The 20858-nt window shown below is 37.3% G+C and overlaps 1 protein-coding gene across 1 annotated transcript in view; it reads left to right on the top strand.

The window, feature by feature from the left end:
• GABRG3 (gamma-aminobutyric acid type A receptor subunit gamma3) overlaps window positions 1–20858 on the top strand; it is a 327143-nt gene that overhangs the window by 7230 nt on the left and 299055 nt on the right. Inside the window, exon 3 of the mRNA XM_072853241.1 lies at window positions 10781–10848. Within this exon, the coding sequence (XP_072709342.1) occupies window positions 10781–10848 (68 nt within the window). The remainder of the gene's footprint in view (window positions 1–10780; window positions 10849–20858) is intronic.

The following is a 20858-nucleotide window of genomic DNA, read 5'->3' as shown; positions in this document are numbered from 1 at the left end:
TGCAAGAGTGATTTTTTTTCCCCCATGTCACACAGGCTTAAGTCCTGACATTTAGTAGGACTAAGTTCTGGCCCTGAAATTTTACTTCCTCTTTATTAATAAAATGAGAACAGAAATAACAGGCAAGCCAACAGGCCACAGAGTAGAATGATTATAATTACAGCTAGAAAAATCCCAGTGTTACTTAGGTTCTATTAATAAACCAGGTTTTTGCCATTGCTCCTTTTTTGATTAACTGGTTTAAAATTTAAGTTACGTTTAAAAAAAAAAATTAAGCAAACCACAGGTAAATTAAAGAGCACATGACAAAATATATTTCTGTCAAAGTCAGTTTACTTTAATGAAACCTTACCTCTCACCTTCCTTAATGGACAGCTTAGTCCACAATGGAGTCCTGGAAATAAAAGCTACTTTTATTACCCTACACTGTTTCGTGCTTATCTTGATACGGAATGTACGTTGCCTTAAACAGACAGAAAGTTTGTCACAGTGTATTCTTCCAAAGTGACAGTTTTGCCAATCACGTTCCCTGAGTGAGCTTTACATGTAGAAGATAATATGTTATCTTTTTCTTTTGTTGTGAAAGTCACCTTACCCATCAAAAAAGTTAGTATGTGAGAGGTTTCTGGAATGTGACTTTAGTAGCGGGAGGAAAAAAATCTCACCCTAGACCAGGCTCAGAGCTGCAGTACTCATGTTGAGTATGAAGAGCAGTAAGTCTTAAAAGTTGTCTTTTGGTAGCTGGTTTGCTTACCTCAAAGAAAAGATCTTTTTGCCTCTTGTACATTAAGAAGCAGTGACTAATGTGGGCCAAAATTTCAGTGATGACAAGGCAATAGTAATGTTAAGTTTAGTTCATAAGCTGAGCTAAACTCCAAGCTTCCCTCTTTATCTCAACCTGCTAACGTGAAAGAAAACATTTTATTTCAACAGTAATTTTTAGAGAACAAAACAATTTCCTGAGCATCTCTAACAAGCAGTCAGTTACCTCAGCACTGTAATTTAAGTGCAAAGGATATTCTAAAACGCACATCCTGCAGTCTGACCAGGTGCTCTCCAGCCTTCCTGTGATTACCTACCCTTTTCTCCAGCTCCTGAAATAACCTTCCCCAGAACACAACAGGACTAGAATAAGGAGTTACACAGACTTGTTAGGTACAAACAGACAGAACTGGTGTCCACTACCTTTCCCCATGGTGTTCCTAATGTGAGAAAGTGGTGTTAGGAAAGTGATAAATTTCTGTTTTAGCATTTTTTAAAAATGCCTAAAAAACCATAGGAAAAAACCATAGAGGTTATTTCCCCTGCATTTCAGGCTGTACCAATGATCTTTGCAGTTACTTATACTGCCAGGGAAAGTTTAATACTTTCAGTTGATTTATATTTCAGAGGCTGGAGCAAAATAATGCTGGTAAGAGAAAAGCCAACTAGAAGGGACTACACTCTAGTGTACTCAATCTACCCAGGGAAACTGAAAGTAGACTGTCATTGTAAATATTAGAAATTAAGCTAAAATAAGATAAAAACCCAAATCAAGGAATAGAAAGTTACAAGACAGAGCTTCCTGTGCCTCAGAGATACTTAGCTGACAGCAAACTTTTCAACTGATACTTCTTGTAATGGTCAGCCAGAACTGGAAAGGCCGAATTTCATATTTAATGCAATAGAAGTCTTGCATAAATGTGGTAGTTTATTGTATTAATTAATTTTTTCTATACTTTCTAGCACCTGGTTTCTAAGCTGCCTGCCTTCTTACTTTAAAAAGAAGTCAAGCTGACATCAAATCAGATGAGGCAAGAGCATTATGGGAGAGGCAGAACAAGCATGAATAATACTGATTTTACTGGTATTATTCACTGAAAGGGTAGAAAAGAGTAGTAAGATAATTTGTATTGCACGTTTGCATCTTCTGTTTCTCAAATGTATCTTTATATTAGAGAAGGCTCTGAATTGCACATGTTGAAGAAAGCTTCATCAGCTCGTGTTCTGAGGTGCTTTCACCACTAATGCCTGCTTTTGCCTCCTTTTTTTGATCATCCTGCAGTGACTCTTGGATTCCTCTTGGATCCTCTAGATTCATTTGATCCCTACAGCCTCTAGTGGTCCCCTGTTATTTATTGTGTATTTGTAAGCCCAAACAAATTCACTTTGAAGTGTGTAAGTGTGTATGCATATATGTATATATGTGTATATATGTATATGCACACATACATACACCCCCTAATTTAATGCCTATATATCTTCTGACTCCACCAGTTCTAGCTGTCTTGAGAGTCAAGTTGGTTTTCATCGCTCCCCAAGTATCTTTGTAACCATCAGCCAAATTTCTCAAGACTAGAGCAGTCTCACAAGCAGCTGTGCAGCTCTCAGTACCTTGAGTAGGTTTGTACAAGTGTAGCTGGTAGAAATAGGTGGGCTCGTTTGTATCAGCAAACACAGAAGACTAAGTTCTGTCTGACGTGCTTTACTGTGCTGGCTTGGTAGCATTTAACAGCAGTTGTCTTTTTAAGCAGTTAAAAGTTCTCTCTGAAACTAATTTAAGCAGTTTCTCAGTGTATGCAAGGAGCAGATCTGTTGGGTGAGTGGGCACAACTTTTATTCTGTTGCTTTTTAAAGAAGTGCATTTTCAAGCACAATCCTAATGAAAACCTTGAATTCTGAAGCAGTATCACAACCTTTCTTCTGTCTGACCTGCGTTCCTAGCAGGCCACACAGAAATGAACCCTGAAGTGCACCACAGGCTATTACCACTGTGGCTGTCAAGTTATTTTTGCTAGCTGCTGATTGCCACACCTGATACTCTTTAAATTAGCTCCAGCAAGTTTTCCCCATATGTGGTGACAGAGAGTTGCCTATTGCCACACAGATCAAAAGATTTCCCAGATCATAGTGCAGAGAAAGCTGTAAACTGTCATGCAAGGTCAAATTATTGCTTTCTGCTGTAAGTCTTTTTTTTGTGCTAGCCTACGATAGACTGTATCAAGCATCTTATAACAGGAAACAGTAAGAGAGACAGTCACTTAGGGATTGCTTATAGACAGTTGTACCTGGAGAGCTAATCGGTGTGTAAAGGTAGTACACAATGGGAAGCAGAGAGGGAGTAACTTCTGTTTGTATTATGGCAGCACTCAGGAGGGGAAAGCCATAGTCCTGGATCCAACTTCTGTAGTATTGGGCACTGCAGAAGATTGTGGAGATTAGTCTAATTTAGGTTTATATGGAAGAAGAAACTTGAATAACCCATTGGTGAGGATGCAGAGTGCTGTGGCTAAGACTCAGCTAGGAAACAGGGCTGAATATAATGAGAGCTTAGGAGCTGAAAAAGATCATGAGAAAAAAATCAGAAATGTTTTAATTGTTCTCATTGATGCTTCCGTTTCTCTTTTTTTGGGAAAGTGGATTGTCTTTAGTTCAGAAAACTTTTGTTCTGATTCAGCCACCAAACTGGAAATCAATTAACTGTCCATTTCCATGAGTAAGACAGTAAATATGAAGACTATTTTAGTGCCAGTCATCTTCCATGCATTATGTACAAGCACACCTATGCAAGGAGAGGAATGTTCCTGAGGAAAGGGTTGCTATTCAATGCAAATGAGAACATTCTCTGTTCTAGGTGGGAGGATAGAAGGGATTTGTCGATTGTCTGCAGGAGTTCTAATTGTCTAGCATCTTCAGTAATTGATGCTTTCTTCTGCAGACTTTGCCATGCTAGAATATTAATAGCAAGGCTAATAAGTGAGGGGTAAACTCCAAAGTCCCACTCCAAAGTCCCAGTTTTAAATTTTGAGAACTGTGATCCATGTTTGAGTTTTAAAACGTTACATAAATAAATAGGTTGGTTGCACCTAATCCTCTTCTGGTGCCAATATAGTGTATCAAACATAGGCTCTTTCAAAATCTAGCATGGGAATATTTCTGATTAGGATAGGTTGTTGACAGGAGTTTTCATGCCTACGTTCTGCTTTTCTAATTGCTTAACCATGGAGCTGAGGAAAGGGGAATTTCTGACTTTTGTTTCTGAGCTGTTTTGGTTAACAGCTTTTCAACTGTCAGGGGAAAAGCCCTATTTTTTACTCATCCTCTCAGGTAAAACTCTTAATGTGTTATGCTAAAAGAATACATAGAGAAATTTTATTCCAATGCAGTGACCCTGAAGCCTTCCAATTTAATGTTTCTGCTTAAAAAAAAAAAAAGAATGTGGTTTTATTTTTTCTATTATTTAACAGGTTTGATTTTTTTTTTCTTTTTTGTTTCATTTTTTTAGAACACGTAACTTAAATCAAATGCTGGGAAGCAACACTTTAATTTGGAGCTTACAGTACTTCAGTATATAGAAATATTTCAGCATTCAAACACTTTTTTTTCCTGAAACTAATCTCATAATTTAACCCAAGTAATATAGTTCTTTGCAGATAAAACTGCTCTTTTGTCTCATTTCTAATGAGACGCTTGTATCTTTGCAATACTTATGTCTTGCATGTAGTTGGTTGGGTTGACAAAGATGTACTGGTTTTGTGTTGGAGAGAGAAGCCTTTTACTCAAGTACTTAACAGCAAGGTCCCTTACAATACAACCTTCTCTTTGTGAATGTAAATAATTCATTTACACAGATACCTCTTATTTAGAGTTTTATTTCCTGGCAGTGATTACTTGCTGAAATGGCTTGATACAAACTCAGACTGAATATTTTTCTTGAATGGCATTGTAGGAAGGAAAGTTTGATTGACAGTTAATGTTTGCCAAACTCTTCATCTAAACTGTCAGACCCCAAACTGTATGTAGCAGCTGCTAGTTCTTATTTTCTCTTCTTTTCCATAACTTCACCTAAGAAATCTGAGAGGAATTTGGGAGTATAGCATACAGACTTTTGGGACGCCACGGATTTAAATTTAGGTAAGAGTCAGGAAAAGTCCGAGATATTAATGACATAAGAAAATCCCTTTCTTCTCTCTCCTTGCTTCTGAGATTACCTAGACCATGCTGGCTCTTCCAAGTGTAGAAGTGTATTTAGAAGTCTTTTTTTTTTATTAAAGAGGGTTTTGAGCAAGTATTTGTGAATTGGGCAGATGTACAGTGCTACAGTTGCCACTTTGTTGTGGCACAAACTAATAAATTATTCTGTCACCTTTAAACAAGGAAAACTTTCTGCACATATTATTTTAAAATATTGTTGCTCTTTTTTTCAGTTGTATGGTTTTCTTATGACTGCTATTGTTCATCCAGACCTTAGTTGCTAGCTGGCTAGACTTTGCAGGAACAAATTCTATTATTTTTCAGTCTTACGATATCACATAGGAACTCCCCCCTCCTATGAATATAAGTAAAACAAAACTGGAAACTTCAGGGATTGGTTGTAAAACCAGCCTAACCATTAAGATCTATAGTTTTCATTCACAAACAACATAATACTGGAAAAATTACAGCTTGTGCATTAGGGAAAGGTAAATGAAAGATGAAAGTGCCGAAGGTTGATTGATGGTGATGGTGGGATATGAAGAAATGATTCGTAGTTAATTGAGGGAGTCCATTTATGTGCATGCTGTCATTCACACTCCTGGACAGAATGGCAACAAAACCTAGCAGGTGAATAAAATACCCTATTCAGAAGACTGGGTTCTCATTCTGGTATTGTTGTCATCCAAACTTTCTTTCAAGTCTGCACCCAATTTTTGATTATCGTTTTGATTTTCATTTGCAGTCCTGTTTTGGTAGTTTGATCCTAAAAACATAGGGATGACAGTTCTGTCAGAGTTTCTCTGGCTGTAGCAAGCGGAGGGCTTTGACCTCTATCTGTTGTTCAAGCCCATTCTCTTCTATGCAGGAAGAATGAGCCTTTATTTTCCTCACTGATACCTTCGTAGAATCACAGAATAGAATCATAGAGTCATTTAGGTTGGAAAAGACCTTTAAGATCATTGAGTCCAACTGTAAACCTAACACTGCCAAGTCCACCACTAAACCATGTCCCTAAGCACCACATCTACACCTCTTTTAAATACCTCCAGGGATGGTGACTCAACACTTCCTGTTACTACTTCTTTCTTCAAATATGGTAATTTGTCCTAAAATACAGAAGTTTTAGCTGACCACAGTTATCCCTGAGAAGTGACTTGTTAGCATAGCAGTTTGTTTTACAGGAACAAACAGGTAATTAGATGTCGCCTATAAGGTCATGTAGGAAAATATTAAGAGTCATCATCACTAACGCAAAGTAAACGTTAACACTATAATCACTACTACTACAGTTACCGATAACTGAGTAATGATTTATTACAGCTTTATCCCAATTTAAAAATAGCAATTTATGTGCTAATGAGATAATGTAAAATATCATTATAGAGTAATTTCAAAAAATATCTCATTACCATAGAGCCAATCTTGTTAGTCTTTTGCATTCAGAAATCTTGTGGAATTTAGGCAGAGTCTAAGAGGCTGTGTATTTCTGGAACAGAGCTCATATTGTGTTTGCTATGTGGTTGCATGCCTTCTAAAAAGCTAGTGCTAATTGCTTTGGTTCTATAAATATGTATATATTGATCCATAACATTTTTACCACCGCTGTTTTGCATAAAACAAGAATAATTTAGACCTGGGAGTTGCTTGAACAATGTAAGAAATGTTAACTCTCAACAAAAATTAATTTTAATTTTATTTTAAAATTTATTAGAGCTCAGCTAGTTCTATTCATGTTTAAATGAGCTTCCAATAAAAGTATTTCTAAACATTAAACTTTAAAAAATAATTCTAAATATTTATGATTTGTGCAGGAACATAAATGCTATTTGGACAGATTTCAAATGTGGAGGAAGCTTTCTGTAGGAAGCAAACAAAGTGGTTTCATTCATGAAATAAGCATCAATTCTGAATAGCGGAGATCTATCAAAACTTAAAAGATATTTTAAAAGGACAGGATAATTTAAATTACTAAATGAGCATAATAAAATGTCAGAAACTTATTGCAGATTTTTCCCCTACATGACTTGTGAAATTGTATGACAATCCCTTTGTTCATTTCCTCAAAAGTCCTTTAAAATTCTCCTGATTTATCGGTCGAGTTTTTTACACACGTGATCAGCTTGCATATGTCCAAGAGTAAAGTCTTCACGGATTTTAATGGGATTCAAGCTCAGGTACTGTTTATTTCACCAGTGTAAATCTATAAAGGAGGACTACACAAATCCTATCGTTGGCCTGCTTGGATATTTGTGATCAGGGAATTATTCTAGCTGTTTCTGTGTTTTGTTGTTGTCTGGACATACCTCACCTAGCTTTACACTAACTGTATAAGTGTTCACCTGACTTAAGTGAGCTTTGCAAACAGCGTTGAACTCACAGCTCCTGTGGCTAGGTGCCTTTTGAACTGTCTAAAGTTTGTAGACAAATTTCACTCGGATGTGTGTTTGCAATGTGATAGTCACAAGGCTGACTGGAATATAAACATTCTGTTTGTCTCAGAGCCATGGCATTTGGATCAGATGGGGACTATTAGCTGAATATTGATGTGACCTTAGTTTCGTTTGCAGATATTTTGATTGGCTTGATAAATCCCCTCCTCAATTAAAACCAACATGTTTGAAGATGAAATGATTGTGATAAGCAGTTAGCTAACCTTAGGTAGCACTGTGTAGCAGCATAACACTGCAGTTACTTGGATGTGCTTACATTGTCTTTTAGGGAAAGTTAACTACCATATATTAAAGAATATTTCAAAGCACTTTGAGAAGGTTGGTACATCTGTTGACAACCTTGAATTGCATGTGACATACACATGGTTCTGCCAGTATTTTTTGTAAGTTTCTGACAGCTCTTTAGAACTATTTTGGGCTGATGCCAATATCAAAATGGTACTGGAGCTGAGTATCCATTTGTAATCTTATTGCCAACATTTAGTGAGGTATTAACACTTTCGTTGTTCAATCAAGACTGTGAGGACTTTCTTAGTGCAAGAAAAAAGCCTCAATCTGCAGCTCAGCAACTCCATGCATGGCTTAAATCAGTCCATGAACTGAGTGTTCACAAATCTGTAAGTATACAGAAAAACTGAGCAGGCCTTGAAATATTGGTAATGTAACTATTTATGTCTTCCATGAAACTCAGTTTATTTTGAAGACTGGTAGGGGGTGAGTTCTTTCTAATAAGACATGATAACTTTAAGACTCAGTTATTTTCTTTTTCATAATGCATTTTGGATGAAGTAACCTTAAAATCTTTGCCTCATTATGCTTGGTATTTTGAATTAAAATCCTATGATAACAAATCTAAAATTTATACCTGATGGTTCTCCCATTTTATAACTGTTTATATCCATGAGAGACCATATGCAACAAGAACTGTACTCTTCTGTCCTTTCTTTCAAAACCTGAACACATATTTACCATACATTCATATTACAATTGTATTTTCTGCCTCTGCCTAGGAAAACAAAATATCATTCAAAGGAACGTTCAGTCTTTTTTGTTGTTGTAGTGAGATAATAGCTTATCTGTTTTTTTTTAATTTTTATTTTTAATTTGAATTTCACTGGGAATGACTGAGGCTAGATGCTGATTTAATTTGACATAAGAAGTGGCTGCTGCTTAGTTTTCTTCTGTTTCAAGATTAGACCTTTACTGTGAGTAAGACCAAATTCTCTTCAGCGTTAACAAGTAGTGCTTCATTTTTTTGCACTAGAAGAGAATTTGGCCCAGCACATTCAGGAGAAATTATCATCTCATAATCTATTTATATACTTAACTGCAATGATTAAACAAAAACGGATTCCAAGCACTGTGTTCTGGTCCTGAACTTTGTCCCTGATCCTGCCAAGATTCAATTGCATGCCAATTTGCATTGCTAAGTCTAGTCCCATTAATGTTCACCAGAACTCCTTAGTGTTGAACTTCTGGCTAGATATGTGCATAAGCCCTAGAAAGATCAGAGCCCTTTATTCCATGTATGCTCTCTTGGTAAAAGACCTAGCTGTAGTTCCCCACTATTACCAATTCCTATATAATGACATTTATTACTGCATTTTGAGGCAAGTCTCATTACCAGAAGCTGCTAGACTCCTATTTAGTTATTACCTGGGTACAATTAGAGTTGCATTAATCAGTTGTGCTTGTTCAGCTGAGTTCAGATTTTCTTTTGCTGAAGGGAAGATCAGAGTTTATAAGCCAGTACTTCAGACAACTTGAAACCATGATCTTAAATGGTCCTGGATGTTCTGACCATAAGCAGTCAAAGAAATGTGTGGTACTTAATGAATTAGAGAGAATGGTTATCATCTTTAACCACTATTTGTATCCACTGTAATGTCTGTTTTTGCAACATTAGATCTAGTCTTCCTAATGATATATACATAACAAAGTCTTACATGACAAGCCAGCCTGCCTATTTTTTCAGAAACATCTACCTTTTCAGGTAGTTTAAAACTCCTTGACATCTCCTTGTTAGTCCGAAATTTGGGGGATGTGGGCAAAAATTATATATCTTTACATGTGAAGATTCCTGTCGATGTTCAGCTTTGTGCCTGATGGCTTCTTAAACTTTAGGCAAATTAACTGTTATCCACCTGAGATAAGCTTCCCACAGAACCGTGGTATTTAACTGTTCCTCACTTCTCTGCTCGGTAGCTTCCCTGAGGAAAGCTCTCTGAGTTTTGAGTGGCTGATGTACCTGCATGTCCTCGTTCTAGGGGGCTTGGGGACTGCTGCAAAAAAGTCCTGAGTTTAGCATAGTTCCCAAACTTCAGTGGTTTGAATTGCTCTCTGGAGATTTTTGAAGACCATGGAGAGGGGAAGGTGCCTCTATGGGAAAGGAAGATGTCTAACACAAGCTGTTGGCCTTCTAGGGCCAAGTTTGCATCAATTCTGACTATGCAGGTTAGAACAGGATTTATACTTACTTAGTTTTGGGTCAGCTAACCCTGGAGAAAGGAAAACACCAATTTAGATCTCAATTTAGAGGTTGATGTATACCCTGTGGGACTGGAAGGAGGGCAGTACAAGTAAAAAAAGTAACATGCCTTTCAGTGTAAGGGTGGCATTATTTTAGAGTTAGGCTATATCACCAGTAAGAGCTATCTGAATAATGTTCAGCAGGTACACTGACACCAAAGATGCTAAAAGGAAGATAAATCCTAGTGGCCTCAGCTAAAGAAAGGAGTACAGAGCTTGTGCTGGCCTATGAAATCCTGGAAGTCTGGAAACACAGAAGATCTTGTGAGAAACTTGCATTGACTAAACCAAATAGAATTCAAAAAACTTTGGATGAATGAGTGCAAAGGCAACATGGGCTGAAGGGAATGAGTCTTAAATTGAAGGGAGAAGAGTTGCTTAGGTTTAGCTAAATGGATCTCATAGTGATTTTACTCTAAGTGAGGATGATTTCAGGGCTGATGAGATGAGAAAATCTGAAAAGATTTTTTTGGTGTGGAACAAGCATGCTAAAGGACCTGCGTGTTGAGGCAATGGGAAAAAGTGATGTGCTGCATTATTTCTAGTTTAATGTCAGTCATCTTAGGTTTTGACTTTGAGCCACTGTGCTTAGCACTGAAAGTTTCTTTAACAAATTGCTGCTGAGATAAATGGGGATCATGATGATAAAGTGGTACAGGCTGTAATTTATGGCAATTTTTGTTGGGTAGGAGGAAAAGAACCTTGTCTTCCTGAAAAATACGTAATCCATATTTCTCAGTAGTTCTACAAACAGTAGACCTTACAGTTATTGGGGAAGAAAATATTTAAAGTGATTACTTATGTTTTCTGCAAAATAATATTAAATAATTTTTTTTTTTCCACAGTAAAACCAACAGTTATTGATGTTGACATTTATGTCAACAGCATTGGTCCTGTATCATCAATAAATATGGTAAGTGACTTGCTAACAAAGATTTTTATCTGGACTGCTGGTCTTGGCATCAATACTAGCTTTTGAAAAAGACAATAAATACCACTGGGATAAGTTGTTTTGATTGCTGATTTAGTTCTGTTTTCAGCTATAGCTCTGTTTTTCAGATGACTCTTTTGTGTCTCTTCAAGAGAAGAACAAACCTACAAGCAATATTATGCTCTGTGGTGTCTACCACAAAATGCTGGTAGATCTTGAATGGTAAAATAGCCATCTTAGGAAAAAATAAGTATGAAGCAAAGCTACTGTCAAGAAAATTCTTGACTTAATGTTTCAAGAGTCGGTCGAATATACAGAGCTTCATAATGTGGAGTTAATGAGAGTCATCACATACTATCAGTACATTTATTTGAAATTCATCATCTCTTCAGTGGTTACTTTTCTTTTACTGATTTATCAACAATCTTTAGCCTTAAAGTATAATTTTGAAGAAGTTATACATAGCTGTACTGCATGTGTAAAGGCAGGAGAAACTGAAAGAGTCTGTGTGATAGTGTGACAATAGTGAACCTAGCAAAAGGTCAGTTGTCGTGGTCTTCTTAACTCCAGGACATTCCTCAGTTCTGCAGCAACACATTCAGATTTAGAAAGCAAAGTGGTTGTTTATGTACCTATGGAGGTATGGGTTACTGTGGCTGCTTGTGCAACTTCAAGTTTAAATTCAGCACAGTATTCCTCTTTGTAAACTAGGCTGAATTTTTCCTTAATACAACTTGGAAAAGGAGTACCTGTTAATATCTTAATTTACTTAAAGCTCTTACACTAACCTCTTCAAAGCAGTGACTTTCTCTTGTTCACAATGACATTCAAAGGCTGCTGTGTACAATGGTCATATAAGAATCTAATAAATGTACAGCATGTATGTTTTGTATTTTTGAACAAAAGCTCCTGAATTTGAAAGGTGGCCATTCAGCCTGATTGTTTGGTTTTGCCTATGTATATGGGAGAATGTAAATTATTGCAGTGTGTCAAATACTGGGTGGTCAGAGACTCCTATGCCCCCTGGCAATGGGAAATCTGGCAAGCAAAGACACAACAAATTATGTGCTGGGAACAACTTGGCCACATATTCAAAGAGTGTGAAAGGTATTGGTCATATTTCATGTGAAGCACCGAATGTCAAGCAATGGGAGTACCTGCTCCATTCTTGAACTAATAAAAAACTAATTATCTTGTCCTTCCCCAACTGTGTACCAAAATGGCTTGTCCAGGGGATGATTTATCCTGCTTACAGGAAGATCTATTCTGCTTACAGTCCTCTGGCTTGCATTTATGTATACTCTAGAAATTGGTACTCTGTTCAAAAGCAATGAGGGCAATGGTGAGGATGCTTACTTTTCAAAGTCTTTTTGCTCTTTGCCCCTCTGAATTAGCTTGTAAGTAGCATTTTGGGGTACTGGAAATGTATGTGGAATAATAATTAAGAAAGCATTTGATCAGAACCGCTTCAGGTAGGAAGAAGGAAAAAATAATAATAGAAGGAACCAGCATTTCTTGGAAGATTATTATGGCACAGTGAAAACATGACTAGTTTATTTATCCCTTACCTTTGAGTTCAGGATATCTTATGGCACCAAGATGGAAAGATGCACCAAGATATCAATTTAAAAAATGCATACTGTATCTCTTTGATAGTAGATGGTCTTATTAGGATAGTTAATGAGTGTATGGTGTAGAGAAATTTCTTGGTTACAGCTGAAAAAAACTATGTATAATCTGTAAGGGCAGAATGATAAATAAAACAATGACGAAATATAAAATGTAGTTACCTGAAGTTTTAAGGACTCAAGTCTGCTTAAAGCTATATTTAAATTTTTGAATAGAAATGGACCTTGTTTCAGATATGCTTGTGGACAGTATATCCCACTGAAACAAATCTAAACTAGCTAAGCACTTTTGAGTTTTACTTCTGTTCTCAAACCTAATTATCAATATAGGAGATTAACATTAGGCACTCAAATGTAGCACACTTTTGTCCAAAAGCTCCATTTCTGCTCTGTTACTTTGAAGTTTGTCCAAACTTACATGAGAGAGCAGAAATGAGCTTGCAGTCTCAAATTTACAATGAAGATGGGAAGTCCTCCTCACAAACCTACAAGCTATGGTGCTGTACGATAACTGGTCTCTCCAGTGGCAGAACTGACTGAGGAGCTATTTTTCTCCCCATTTGTGTTATTTCAACTGTTTGGCTACAATATGCAGTAGCTTTGTGATGCTCTACTGGAAAAAAAAATTAACACTTTCTGGAATTAAAAATAATAATTTAAAAAAAATATTTATTTCTTTTTAAGTAAGCAGTTTTTCATGTAGCCTGTGAACTTCTGGAGCATGGGTACACAAACAGCTGAACAGAAACAGTAGCTGGAAATTACCTGTGGCAGAGGAAGAGGAAGGAAGGGACCATCTTCAGTCTGATCCCTGTCATATAATGGAACTCTGAGGAATGTGTGTGAAAATCGTGTACAGAATTTAGAATAGTATTCTGAGAGAAAAAAGTATTCTTGTGAGAATCTACATATGCTATATTTCTCAGCAGGAGAGGAACTTTTAGCTTTTCTCCCTTAAATTATTATTAAAAGTTGAGCTATTCTGTTAAGGCAACTCAGCAAGATGGTAGTTGATTGAGCAAAAAGAAAGATGATTACATTGATTTCTATCTCTTCTATTTCAAGAGTGAGATCATCAACATGTACAAGGAGGACTTCCCTGCTGTGTACTTCCAAACTTAGCCCTTAGCTCTATCACTTTTTTCTTAATCTGCAGCACTTCTGAGGGAAAATCATGTGGAGCTTCTCTAGATATCAAACTCTGCAGGTATATTTTCTTATCAGTTTCCATCAGTGCTTTTCATCCTGTGGGTGAAACCTAGGAAGTAAAATAATTTACTTTGTTATCTATTCAGTGGGTGTTCAGTTGAATGTTCAAGCCAATTTTGTAGAGCAAAGCTTTTCAGATGTCAGTAACTTTGTTGTAATTATGATTAGACTTGAGTATGAATATTAATATCTCACTGTTTCTTTAACAGTCAGAAAAAAGGCAGTTGCTACCAGGCACCTACCTACAGCAAAGATAACCTCAGATGAATTGTATGTGAATACATGTGGCCCTGAAGAAAAAGAAATCCTCTTAGACTGAGGCTGGAAGTGCCACAAGGGGAAGAAATGTTAGGGATCCCCTCAAAAAGGCTTGCAGTCAAGGGAAAGGTAATGTTCTCTGTGACGAAGCTGGTGTAATCCACAGGAATATATGGCTGACCCTGCATTCCAGACTGTTTGCAGAGGGTTTATACCACTTCCCCTAAAGGCCTTATCAGTGATTCACTTCCTAGTTGCTTTCAAAAAGTGTCTATTTAGAACCTCAAGATTTCCAGAAAAAACAGGACTGATTGTGAGAAGGTAATGCAGATGCTCTTCTATTAGAGATTCATCATTCTAACATCTTTATGATGACAATAGAAACTTGTTTTCTGGATAGACAGTGGTGACTCTTCCTTTGTCTGTGACATGGAAGATTTCTTTGGGGCACTGTCTAAAACAAGCTAATGTTAAGTAGCAAGAAATAGGAATTGTGTAAGAAGAAAGAAGTAAAAGAAGGCTGAATAATGAACTGAGTGCTACTAGGAGGTAGTCTCAAGTGGCAGTGGCTTTGAAGAAGACAGTAATTTCAGCATTTTGAGCTATGGTATGATGTTATGAAATGACAGAAATGATTGATACTAGACAAGAGGATTTTGAAATTTAAAACTCTGAGATGTTTTGAATGCCCATTCAAAAGTTTTAGGGTGGCTTTTTAACAAATAAAAGCCATCTATTGCATAAATATCTTGATACCTGTCCTTTATGAAAAACATAATAGGATGTGAGCTTGGACTGATTTAAAAGAAATATGAACTGGTTGATTTAGAAGTAAATGACACATGTGTGTTCTGAGCCAAATTACATCTTCCTGTGTGCATATTATATCCCTTCACCTTGGTTTTCATCTCTTCATAAAGTTACAGAAAGCTGCAACTTGCCATTTCATGTTACAGTGTCATTAGAGACCCTGACTTGTAGGATGCAATATTCATATCTATCGCAAGATTTTATTTCAACCTATTCTGTATTTAAAAACTGTGTTATATCTGTAATCATAATGAACATGATTCCACTGCTGTTAGAGATATTCTCAGTGAGTTTTTTAAATTTGAAAATTAATCTGAAATCTTGTTTTTATTTTTTCCCCCCACTTTATATTGTAAAACAGGTGTATGAATTCCAGATCACTCAGTTTTCTTATCTTAGTGTCTTTTTTTTTAACACTTCCCATTCAAAATGGCGTCCAGGAAGCATATGCTTTTGCATTAAAATCCATGCTCCAATTTTTGTCAACAACCCAGTTCTTTTAAACAGCAGCAAAGGTTTATAAGTTGCTTTATAGAACTTAGATCTTAATGTGGCTTACTGTAGCCTGGTTTTCTATAGATAAGCAGTACTGGCTCGTGTATAAAAAAACAGAAAAAGGAGAGACCGTGTCAATATGCAAAGTGGGAATCAGATGTAACAGATGGGAAAAAAAAAGTCCCCTAGTTTTGTGAGACAGAAATGTAAACACTCTGAGGTTACATAGACTATTAAATCTCAATATCATCAAAGTCTGTGTGTTTGTGTGTACACACTTATAGTCTTAACTGAGTAGCTACAGGAATCTGAGGCTGCAGCACAAGTTGCTGGTGAAGGAAGAATTTGACACCTATATGGTTTTAGCAACTGGAATCTCATTTTAATGCAGCTGTACAGAAAGTATGTTGAAGAGACAGTATGAGAAACAAGCTTATAAACTGTACTGACCTGTTCATAAAACTGTTAATTGGTTATCTGCTGGATATATGCTCATCTCTTTATTCTCAGGTAATCTGAAAAGGTTACCTAAGAATAAAGGTAACACAGAGTGTTTCTTTTGTGTGTTTCATCACTTCATTCTTTTGTGTCCACTCTCTAGGCTATGTCGTATATCTTTATGGATGCTGCATTTCCCTTTTTTTCAGTTAAGTGTTGTAGAATAAAAGCAATCCTTACTCTTTTTTGCCCCTTAATATATTGATAGATTTCCTTGAACTTCAGTTTCAAAGTCGCCACATGCTCATTTTGCTTCTCCACTAGACATGATAGGTATTTAAAAGAATAGTCTTGATGTGGAGACTTGTCTAAAATATTATTCAGAGCTTATAATTAAGTCTGAATTTATTGCATATTTTTAGTTTCTATGTCTATTTACTTGATAGTTAAAACTACTATTGGAGCATCTGCAATTATAGAAACATAACCTGGTGAATCTTTCCATAATAAGGCAAAGCTAATTTAAATCCAGTTTTCAGCTGTTTTTCACCCCACTGTGTAGCCCCAAATATTTCCTTTACAGACTTCTCAAAGATAATGCAAGACACTATTTGAGCACAAGCATGATATCCTGTTTTTCATTGTTAACTTGGAGTGTTTTTTTCTAGCTGTATCTCACTGTTTTACCTCATTTATTTGTAAAGCAATTGTGTAGGGAGGTGGTCTCTGTTATTTTTGAGGGGTGAGTTTTCCATTTGGTGAGTCCAGTTCATCTCTAAAATAATGGAATACCTCAGGATGTTTGTATTTTTCCCTGCAAATTTTACAAGCTGCTTTTTTGCTTTGCGACCTAAGAGAACACTCAACTACTGGATTAAATTTTAGTTTGAGGGGGTCTGTTCATTTACGAGGACTAAGATACTAATCATGCACTTAAACATTTTGCTAGATTATGATCAAGTTACTATTCTTGTTTCTACAGCATATTTATATACTGTCATGATAAAAAAGGTATGAATTATAGAAAACTTTTAAGCTGCATGGATTTTTGCTGATAAATCAAAATCACCTCACATACAGACTCATTCTTGTTGCTTCAAGCTCTGGCAGTCAGTGCCTCGCTATGAAAATGTTTCTGGGAGGTAGTAGCAATAAGCTGAAACTTGAGTCTATTTATGACTTCTGTTCCACCATTGAGCTTGTGAGAGGCTAATATAATCTCAAAAGTGAAACAGAGTGGAAAGGAGGAAGCTGGAAGGGAAAAAATTAGCATGGATTGATTTTTTCACATATCACCTTGGCAGCTTCTACTTTTGGTCTCCTCTAGAGCCCCACTTTGTGTAACTAAAATATGACCTAGCAGGTAGACATTTGCATAAAGGCCTTAGGCTGCCCATGTTTGAGGTGCAATGGGATGGACTAGCATAATGTTCATTTGTCTGTAATGAAGCTTGTGTACTGTGATGTGTAGCAGTAAAATGCTTATTGCTATAATTTACTATATTGTCAGGAAATCCGGTTTGCTTATTGGAGGAATGATAGTTTCTGTCACAAGTCTTTGGTAATGGACTGATCTGTCTGCTGGTCTGGCTTATCAGAGTTCAAGCAGATTGTCAAATACGGATGACTTAGCCTTAGTGTTGTCTTAAAAGGTGTATAACAAATTAGCAATTTACTTTCAGTAATATAGGAGAATGGAATGTCTTATCCACTCAGTAATGGGCATTGCAAGAAGATCTGAAGAACAGCTGGACTGAATGTTTTTTCCATAGCTGAACAGTACCTAACAGGTACCTCATCTTTGAGCAAATGAATTGGCCTTTGTACAAAGTATGGAAAGAAACTACTTTCCAGCCTGATGCCAGTTCTTATGCTTGATTTCTCCCACTTCAATAACCTATGTCTTGGGCCTGCAGATCTTAGGCTTTAGAGTAAGTGTACACACTGTTACAGTTCCTTTAGAAAGTAACAGTTGCCTTCCTTGTCTATCCAGTGCTACATAGCTTCACTTCCCTTATTGCCAACATTTGGGAAGATTAATTTAGAAAAGCTATGGCTAAATGGCTGCAAAGGATATTGAATCACTTTAGCGTAAATTGAGGGTCTCTTTGCCTAAATCAATTTAGTTTTTGAGTGGTCAAGCATTTATCAACTTTGTTTTAGAGCTTGAGCTTTCCATGATTGCTCCATGAAAGAGTAATTACTTTTGTGTAGACCTGTTTATTGGATTTTTGCATGATATTGACATAATTAAAACCATGGCTTTGAGAGTTTGGTCTTCCTTAGTTCTTTCAGTGATGGATTTACCCAAGAAGCAAATGAATGTAGCTCATTGGTTCCATAAATAATAGAGCAGTCCTAATTACAGTTTTTTGGTAAAATTTCATGGTATAAAGTTTTGGGAATGCAGGCCCAGCCTTCACAACATCTATAGAGTGATCCCAGTGGCATTATAAATGTGCTTGTAGTTATGAAGGAACATCTGAATACAATGTGACCCCATATAATCCCTAATTGGGTAGCAGAGGACTCTTCATGTTTCTGTAAGGCTTTTTGGTTGGTAAAAATCGTAGAATCATAGAATGGTTTGGACTGGAAGGGACCTTAAAGTTCCAACCCCCCTGCCATGGGCAGGGACACCTTCCACTAGACCAGGTTGCTCAAAGCCCTATCCAACCTGGCCTTGAACACTTCCAGGGAGGGGGCATCCACAACTTCTCTGGGTAACCTGTTCCAGTGCCTCACCACCCTCATAGTGAAGAATTTATTCCTTATATCTAAACTAAAGCTATCCTCTTTCAGTTTAAGGCCATTACCCCTTGTCCTATAACTACATGCCCTTGTAAAAAGTCCCTCTCCAGCTTTCTTGTAGGCTCCCTTCAGGTACTGGAAGTCTATAAGGTCTCCCTGGAGCCTTCTATTCTCCAGGCTGAACAACCCCAACTCTCTCAGCCTCTCCTCATAGGAGAGGTGCTCCAGCCCTCTGATCATCTTCATGGGCCTCCTCCAGACTCGCTCCAACAGGTCCATGTCCTTCTTATGTTGGGGGCCACAGAGCTGGACGCAGCACTCCAGGTGGGGCCTCACGAGAGTGGAGTAGATGGGGAAAATCACCTCCCTCGACCTGCTGGCCACGCTTCTTCTGATACAACCCAAGATACGGTTGGCTTTCTGGGCTGCAAGCATGTATTGCCAGGTCATGTTGAGCTTCTCATCAACCAACACCCCCAAGTCCTTCTCCTCAGGGCTGCTCTCAATCTGTTCTCCACTCAGCCTGTATTTGTGCTTGGGATTGCCCCAACCCATGTACAGGACCTTGCACTTGGCCTTGTTGAACTTCATGGGGTTTGCATGGGCCCACCTCTCAAGCCTGTCCAGGGACCTGTCCAGGTCCCTCTGGATGGCATCCCCTCCAGTGTGTCAACCGCACCACACAGCTTGGTGTCATCAGCAAAGTTGCTGAGAGTGCACTCAATCCCACTGTCCATGTCACTGACAAAGACGTTAAACAGCGCCGATCCCAATACCGACCCCTAAGGAATGCCACTCGTCACTGACCTCCACTTGGACATTGAGCTGTTGACCACAACACTTTGAGCATGACCGTCCAGCCAATTCGTTATGCATTGAGTGGTCCATCCATCAAATCCATGTCTCTCCAATTTAGAGACAAGGATGTCGTGCAGGATGTCATGTCAAATGAATACTATTCATCAGTGTCATTTAAATATCAGAGCAATGCCCTTCATTTTTTGCACCATTCTTACAATGAATAAAACCCAGAAGAACCCACGTACCTTAATTTTTTTCCACACGAGAGCTTGTCGTCAATCTAATTGGACATAATTTCCTTTATTGTCTCATTGCTGAAAAATAAGGTTGAGAGAATTGTATTGCACTTCCCTTCAAGCTTTTTTAGTCAACATGGTATCCCTTGACTCTTAAGTACTCTCAGGCATGCTTTTTCTGGTAGAGACAAGGTATTTCTGCTGAGTGACTACACAGAACTGAAGAATAAAACAAATGTTTTGTTTCTGCAAATAAAAAAATCTACAGATTGTGGGGATATATCTGTATCCCAACACCTCCATGCTTTTGTTAACATCGTAAACTTTTCTCCTTTTAAATCACTGTAGTCTTAATTTATTACTTTCTTGATCTGTAAAAGGGACTTTTATGTGGTCAAAAATAGGTTCTTTATATGTTTTTGTAGATTTCTTCCTCAAAGCTCTCTCCACCTCCATCATCTTGTGCGTCTGCTTTTTGTTAGACTTGTAAGATACAGGTGGTTCTGCTACATTCTGTGTTGGACAAGCTGTTTTCTGCCCTTAAAACAGCTATCTCCTCCAGAAACTTGTGTCTCTTTTCCTACTTCCACAAATGACATTTGCAACCCTTGAATGCTGAATAAATTTGGTGAGAGGAAGATGTTTTTGTAACTATTATTAGCTTTTTGCATACTACACAGAAGCAGACAATTTTGACCATGGATGTGTTTTAGTTAAACATCTTGGGTATTACAGTGAAGTAGAGTGACTCCATTAAAAATAGCAACGAACATTTTAATGTTAATATAATAATTTTACTAACTGTTTTTTTTAGTTTTAAATGGTAAAGATAAGGAAACTGTTCAGGGGTCTAAGAGATGAAATTCTCAAGGCTGTTGTGAGATTCTTAAACCAAAGAAACTGCTACCTTCCCTTCTGACTGTTTTCTGTGCTTACCCCAAGGCTAGGTGTGTATACTTGGAGCTTGCCTAGGAAACTGTATTCTTTGGGAGACTTGGGAGAGGCATAACTGATTCTTTCTTTCTCTGACTTGCGTTTGGCATATTTTGCAAGGAGAACAGAATTTTCAAAAGTGCTTAAGCAACTTAGTCATGGGAGGTATTAAATACCTAGCTACATTAACCTGTTGTAATTCTCATACATATGACTTGACAAATTGAGGGCCATGTTCACAAAGGTATGAAGGTGTCAAGCTGTTTCTTACAGTGCCTAACTTAACTTACCATAAATTTCAATGGTTGTTAAATACTTATATCAGTCTGAGCTCCACTGATATTTTCCTTGCATAGATAGTGAATCCTTGATTTAGGTGGAATTAGAAATTTAGAAGAAATCTGTATAATTCTTGGCACTTTCTGTCAGTGTT

The sequence above is a fragment of the Ciconia boyciana genome, chromosome 1 (assembly GCF_034638445.1).
Source record: "Ciconia boyciana chromosome 1, ASM3463844v1, whole genome shotgun sequence".
Taxonomy (NCBI): Eukaryota; Metazoa; Chordata; class Aves; order Ciconiiformes; family Ciconiidae; genus Ciconia; species Ciconia boyciana.
The sequence above is the reverse complement of the archived record's forward strand: the minus strand, read 5'-3'. Positions and strand labels throughout refer to the sequence as shown.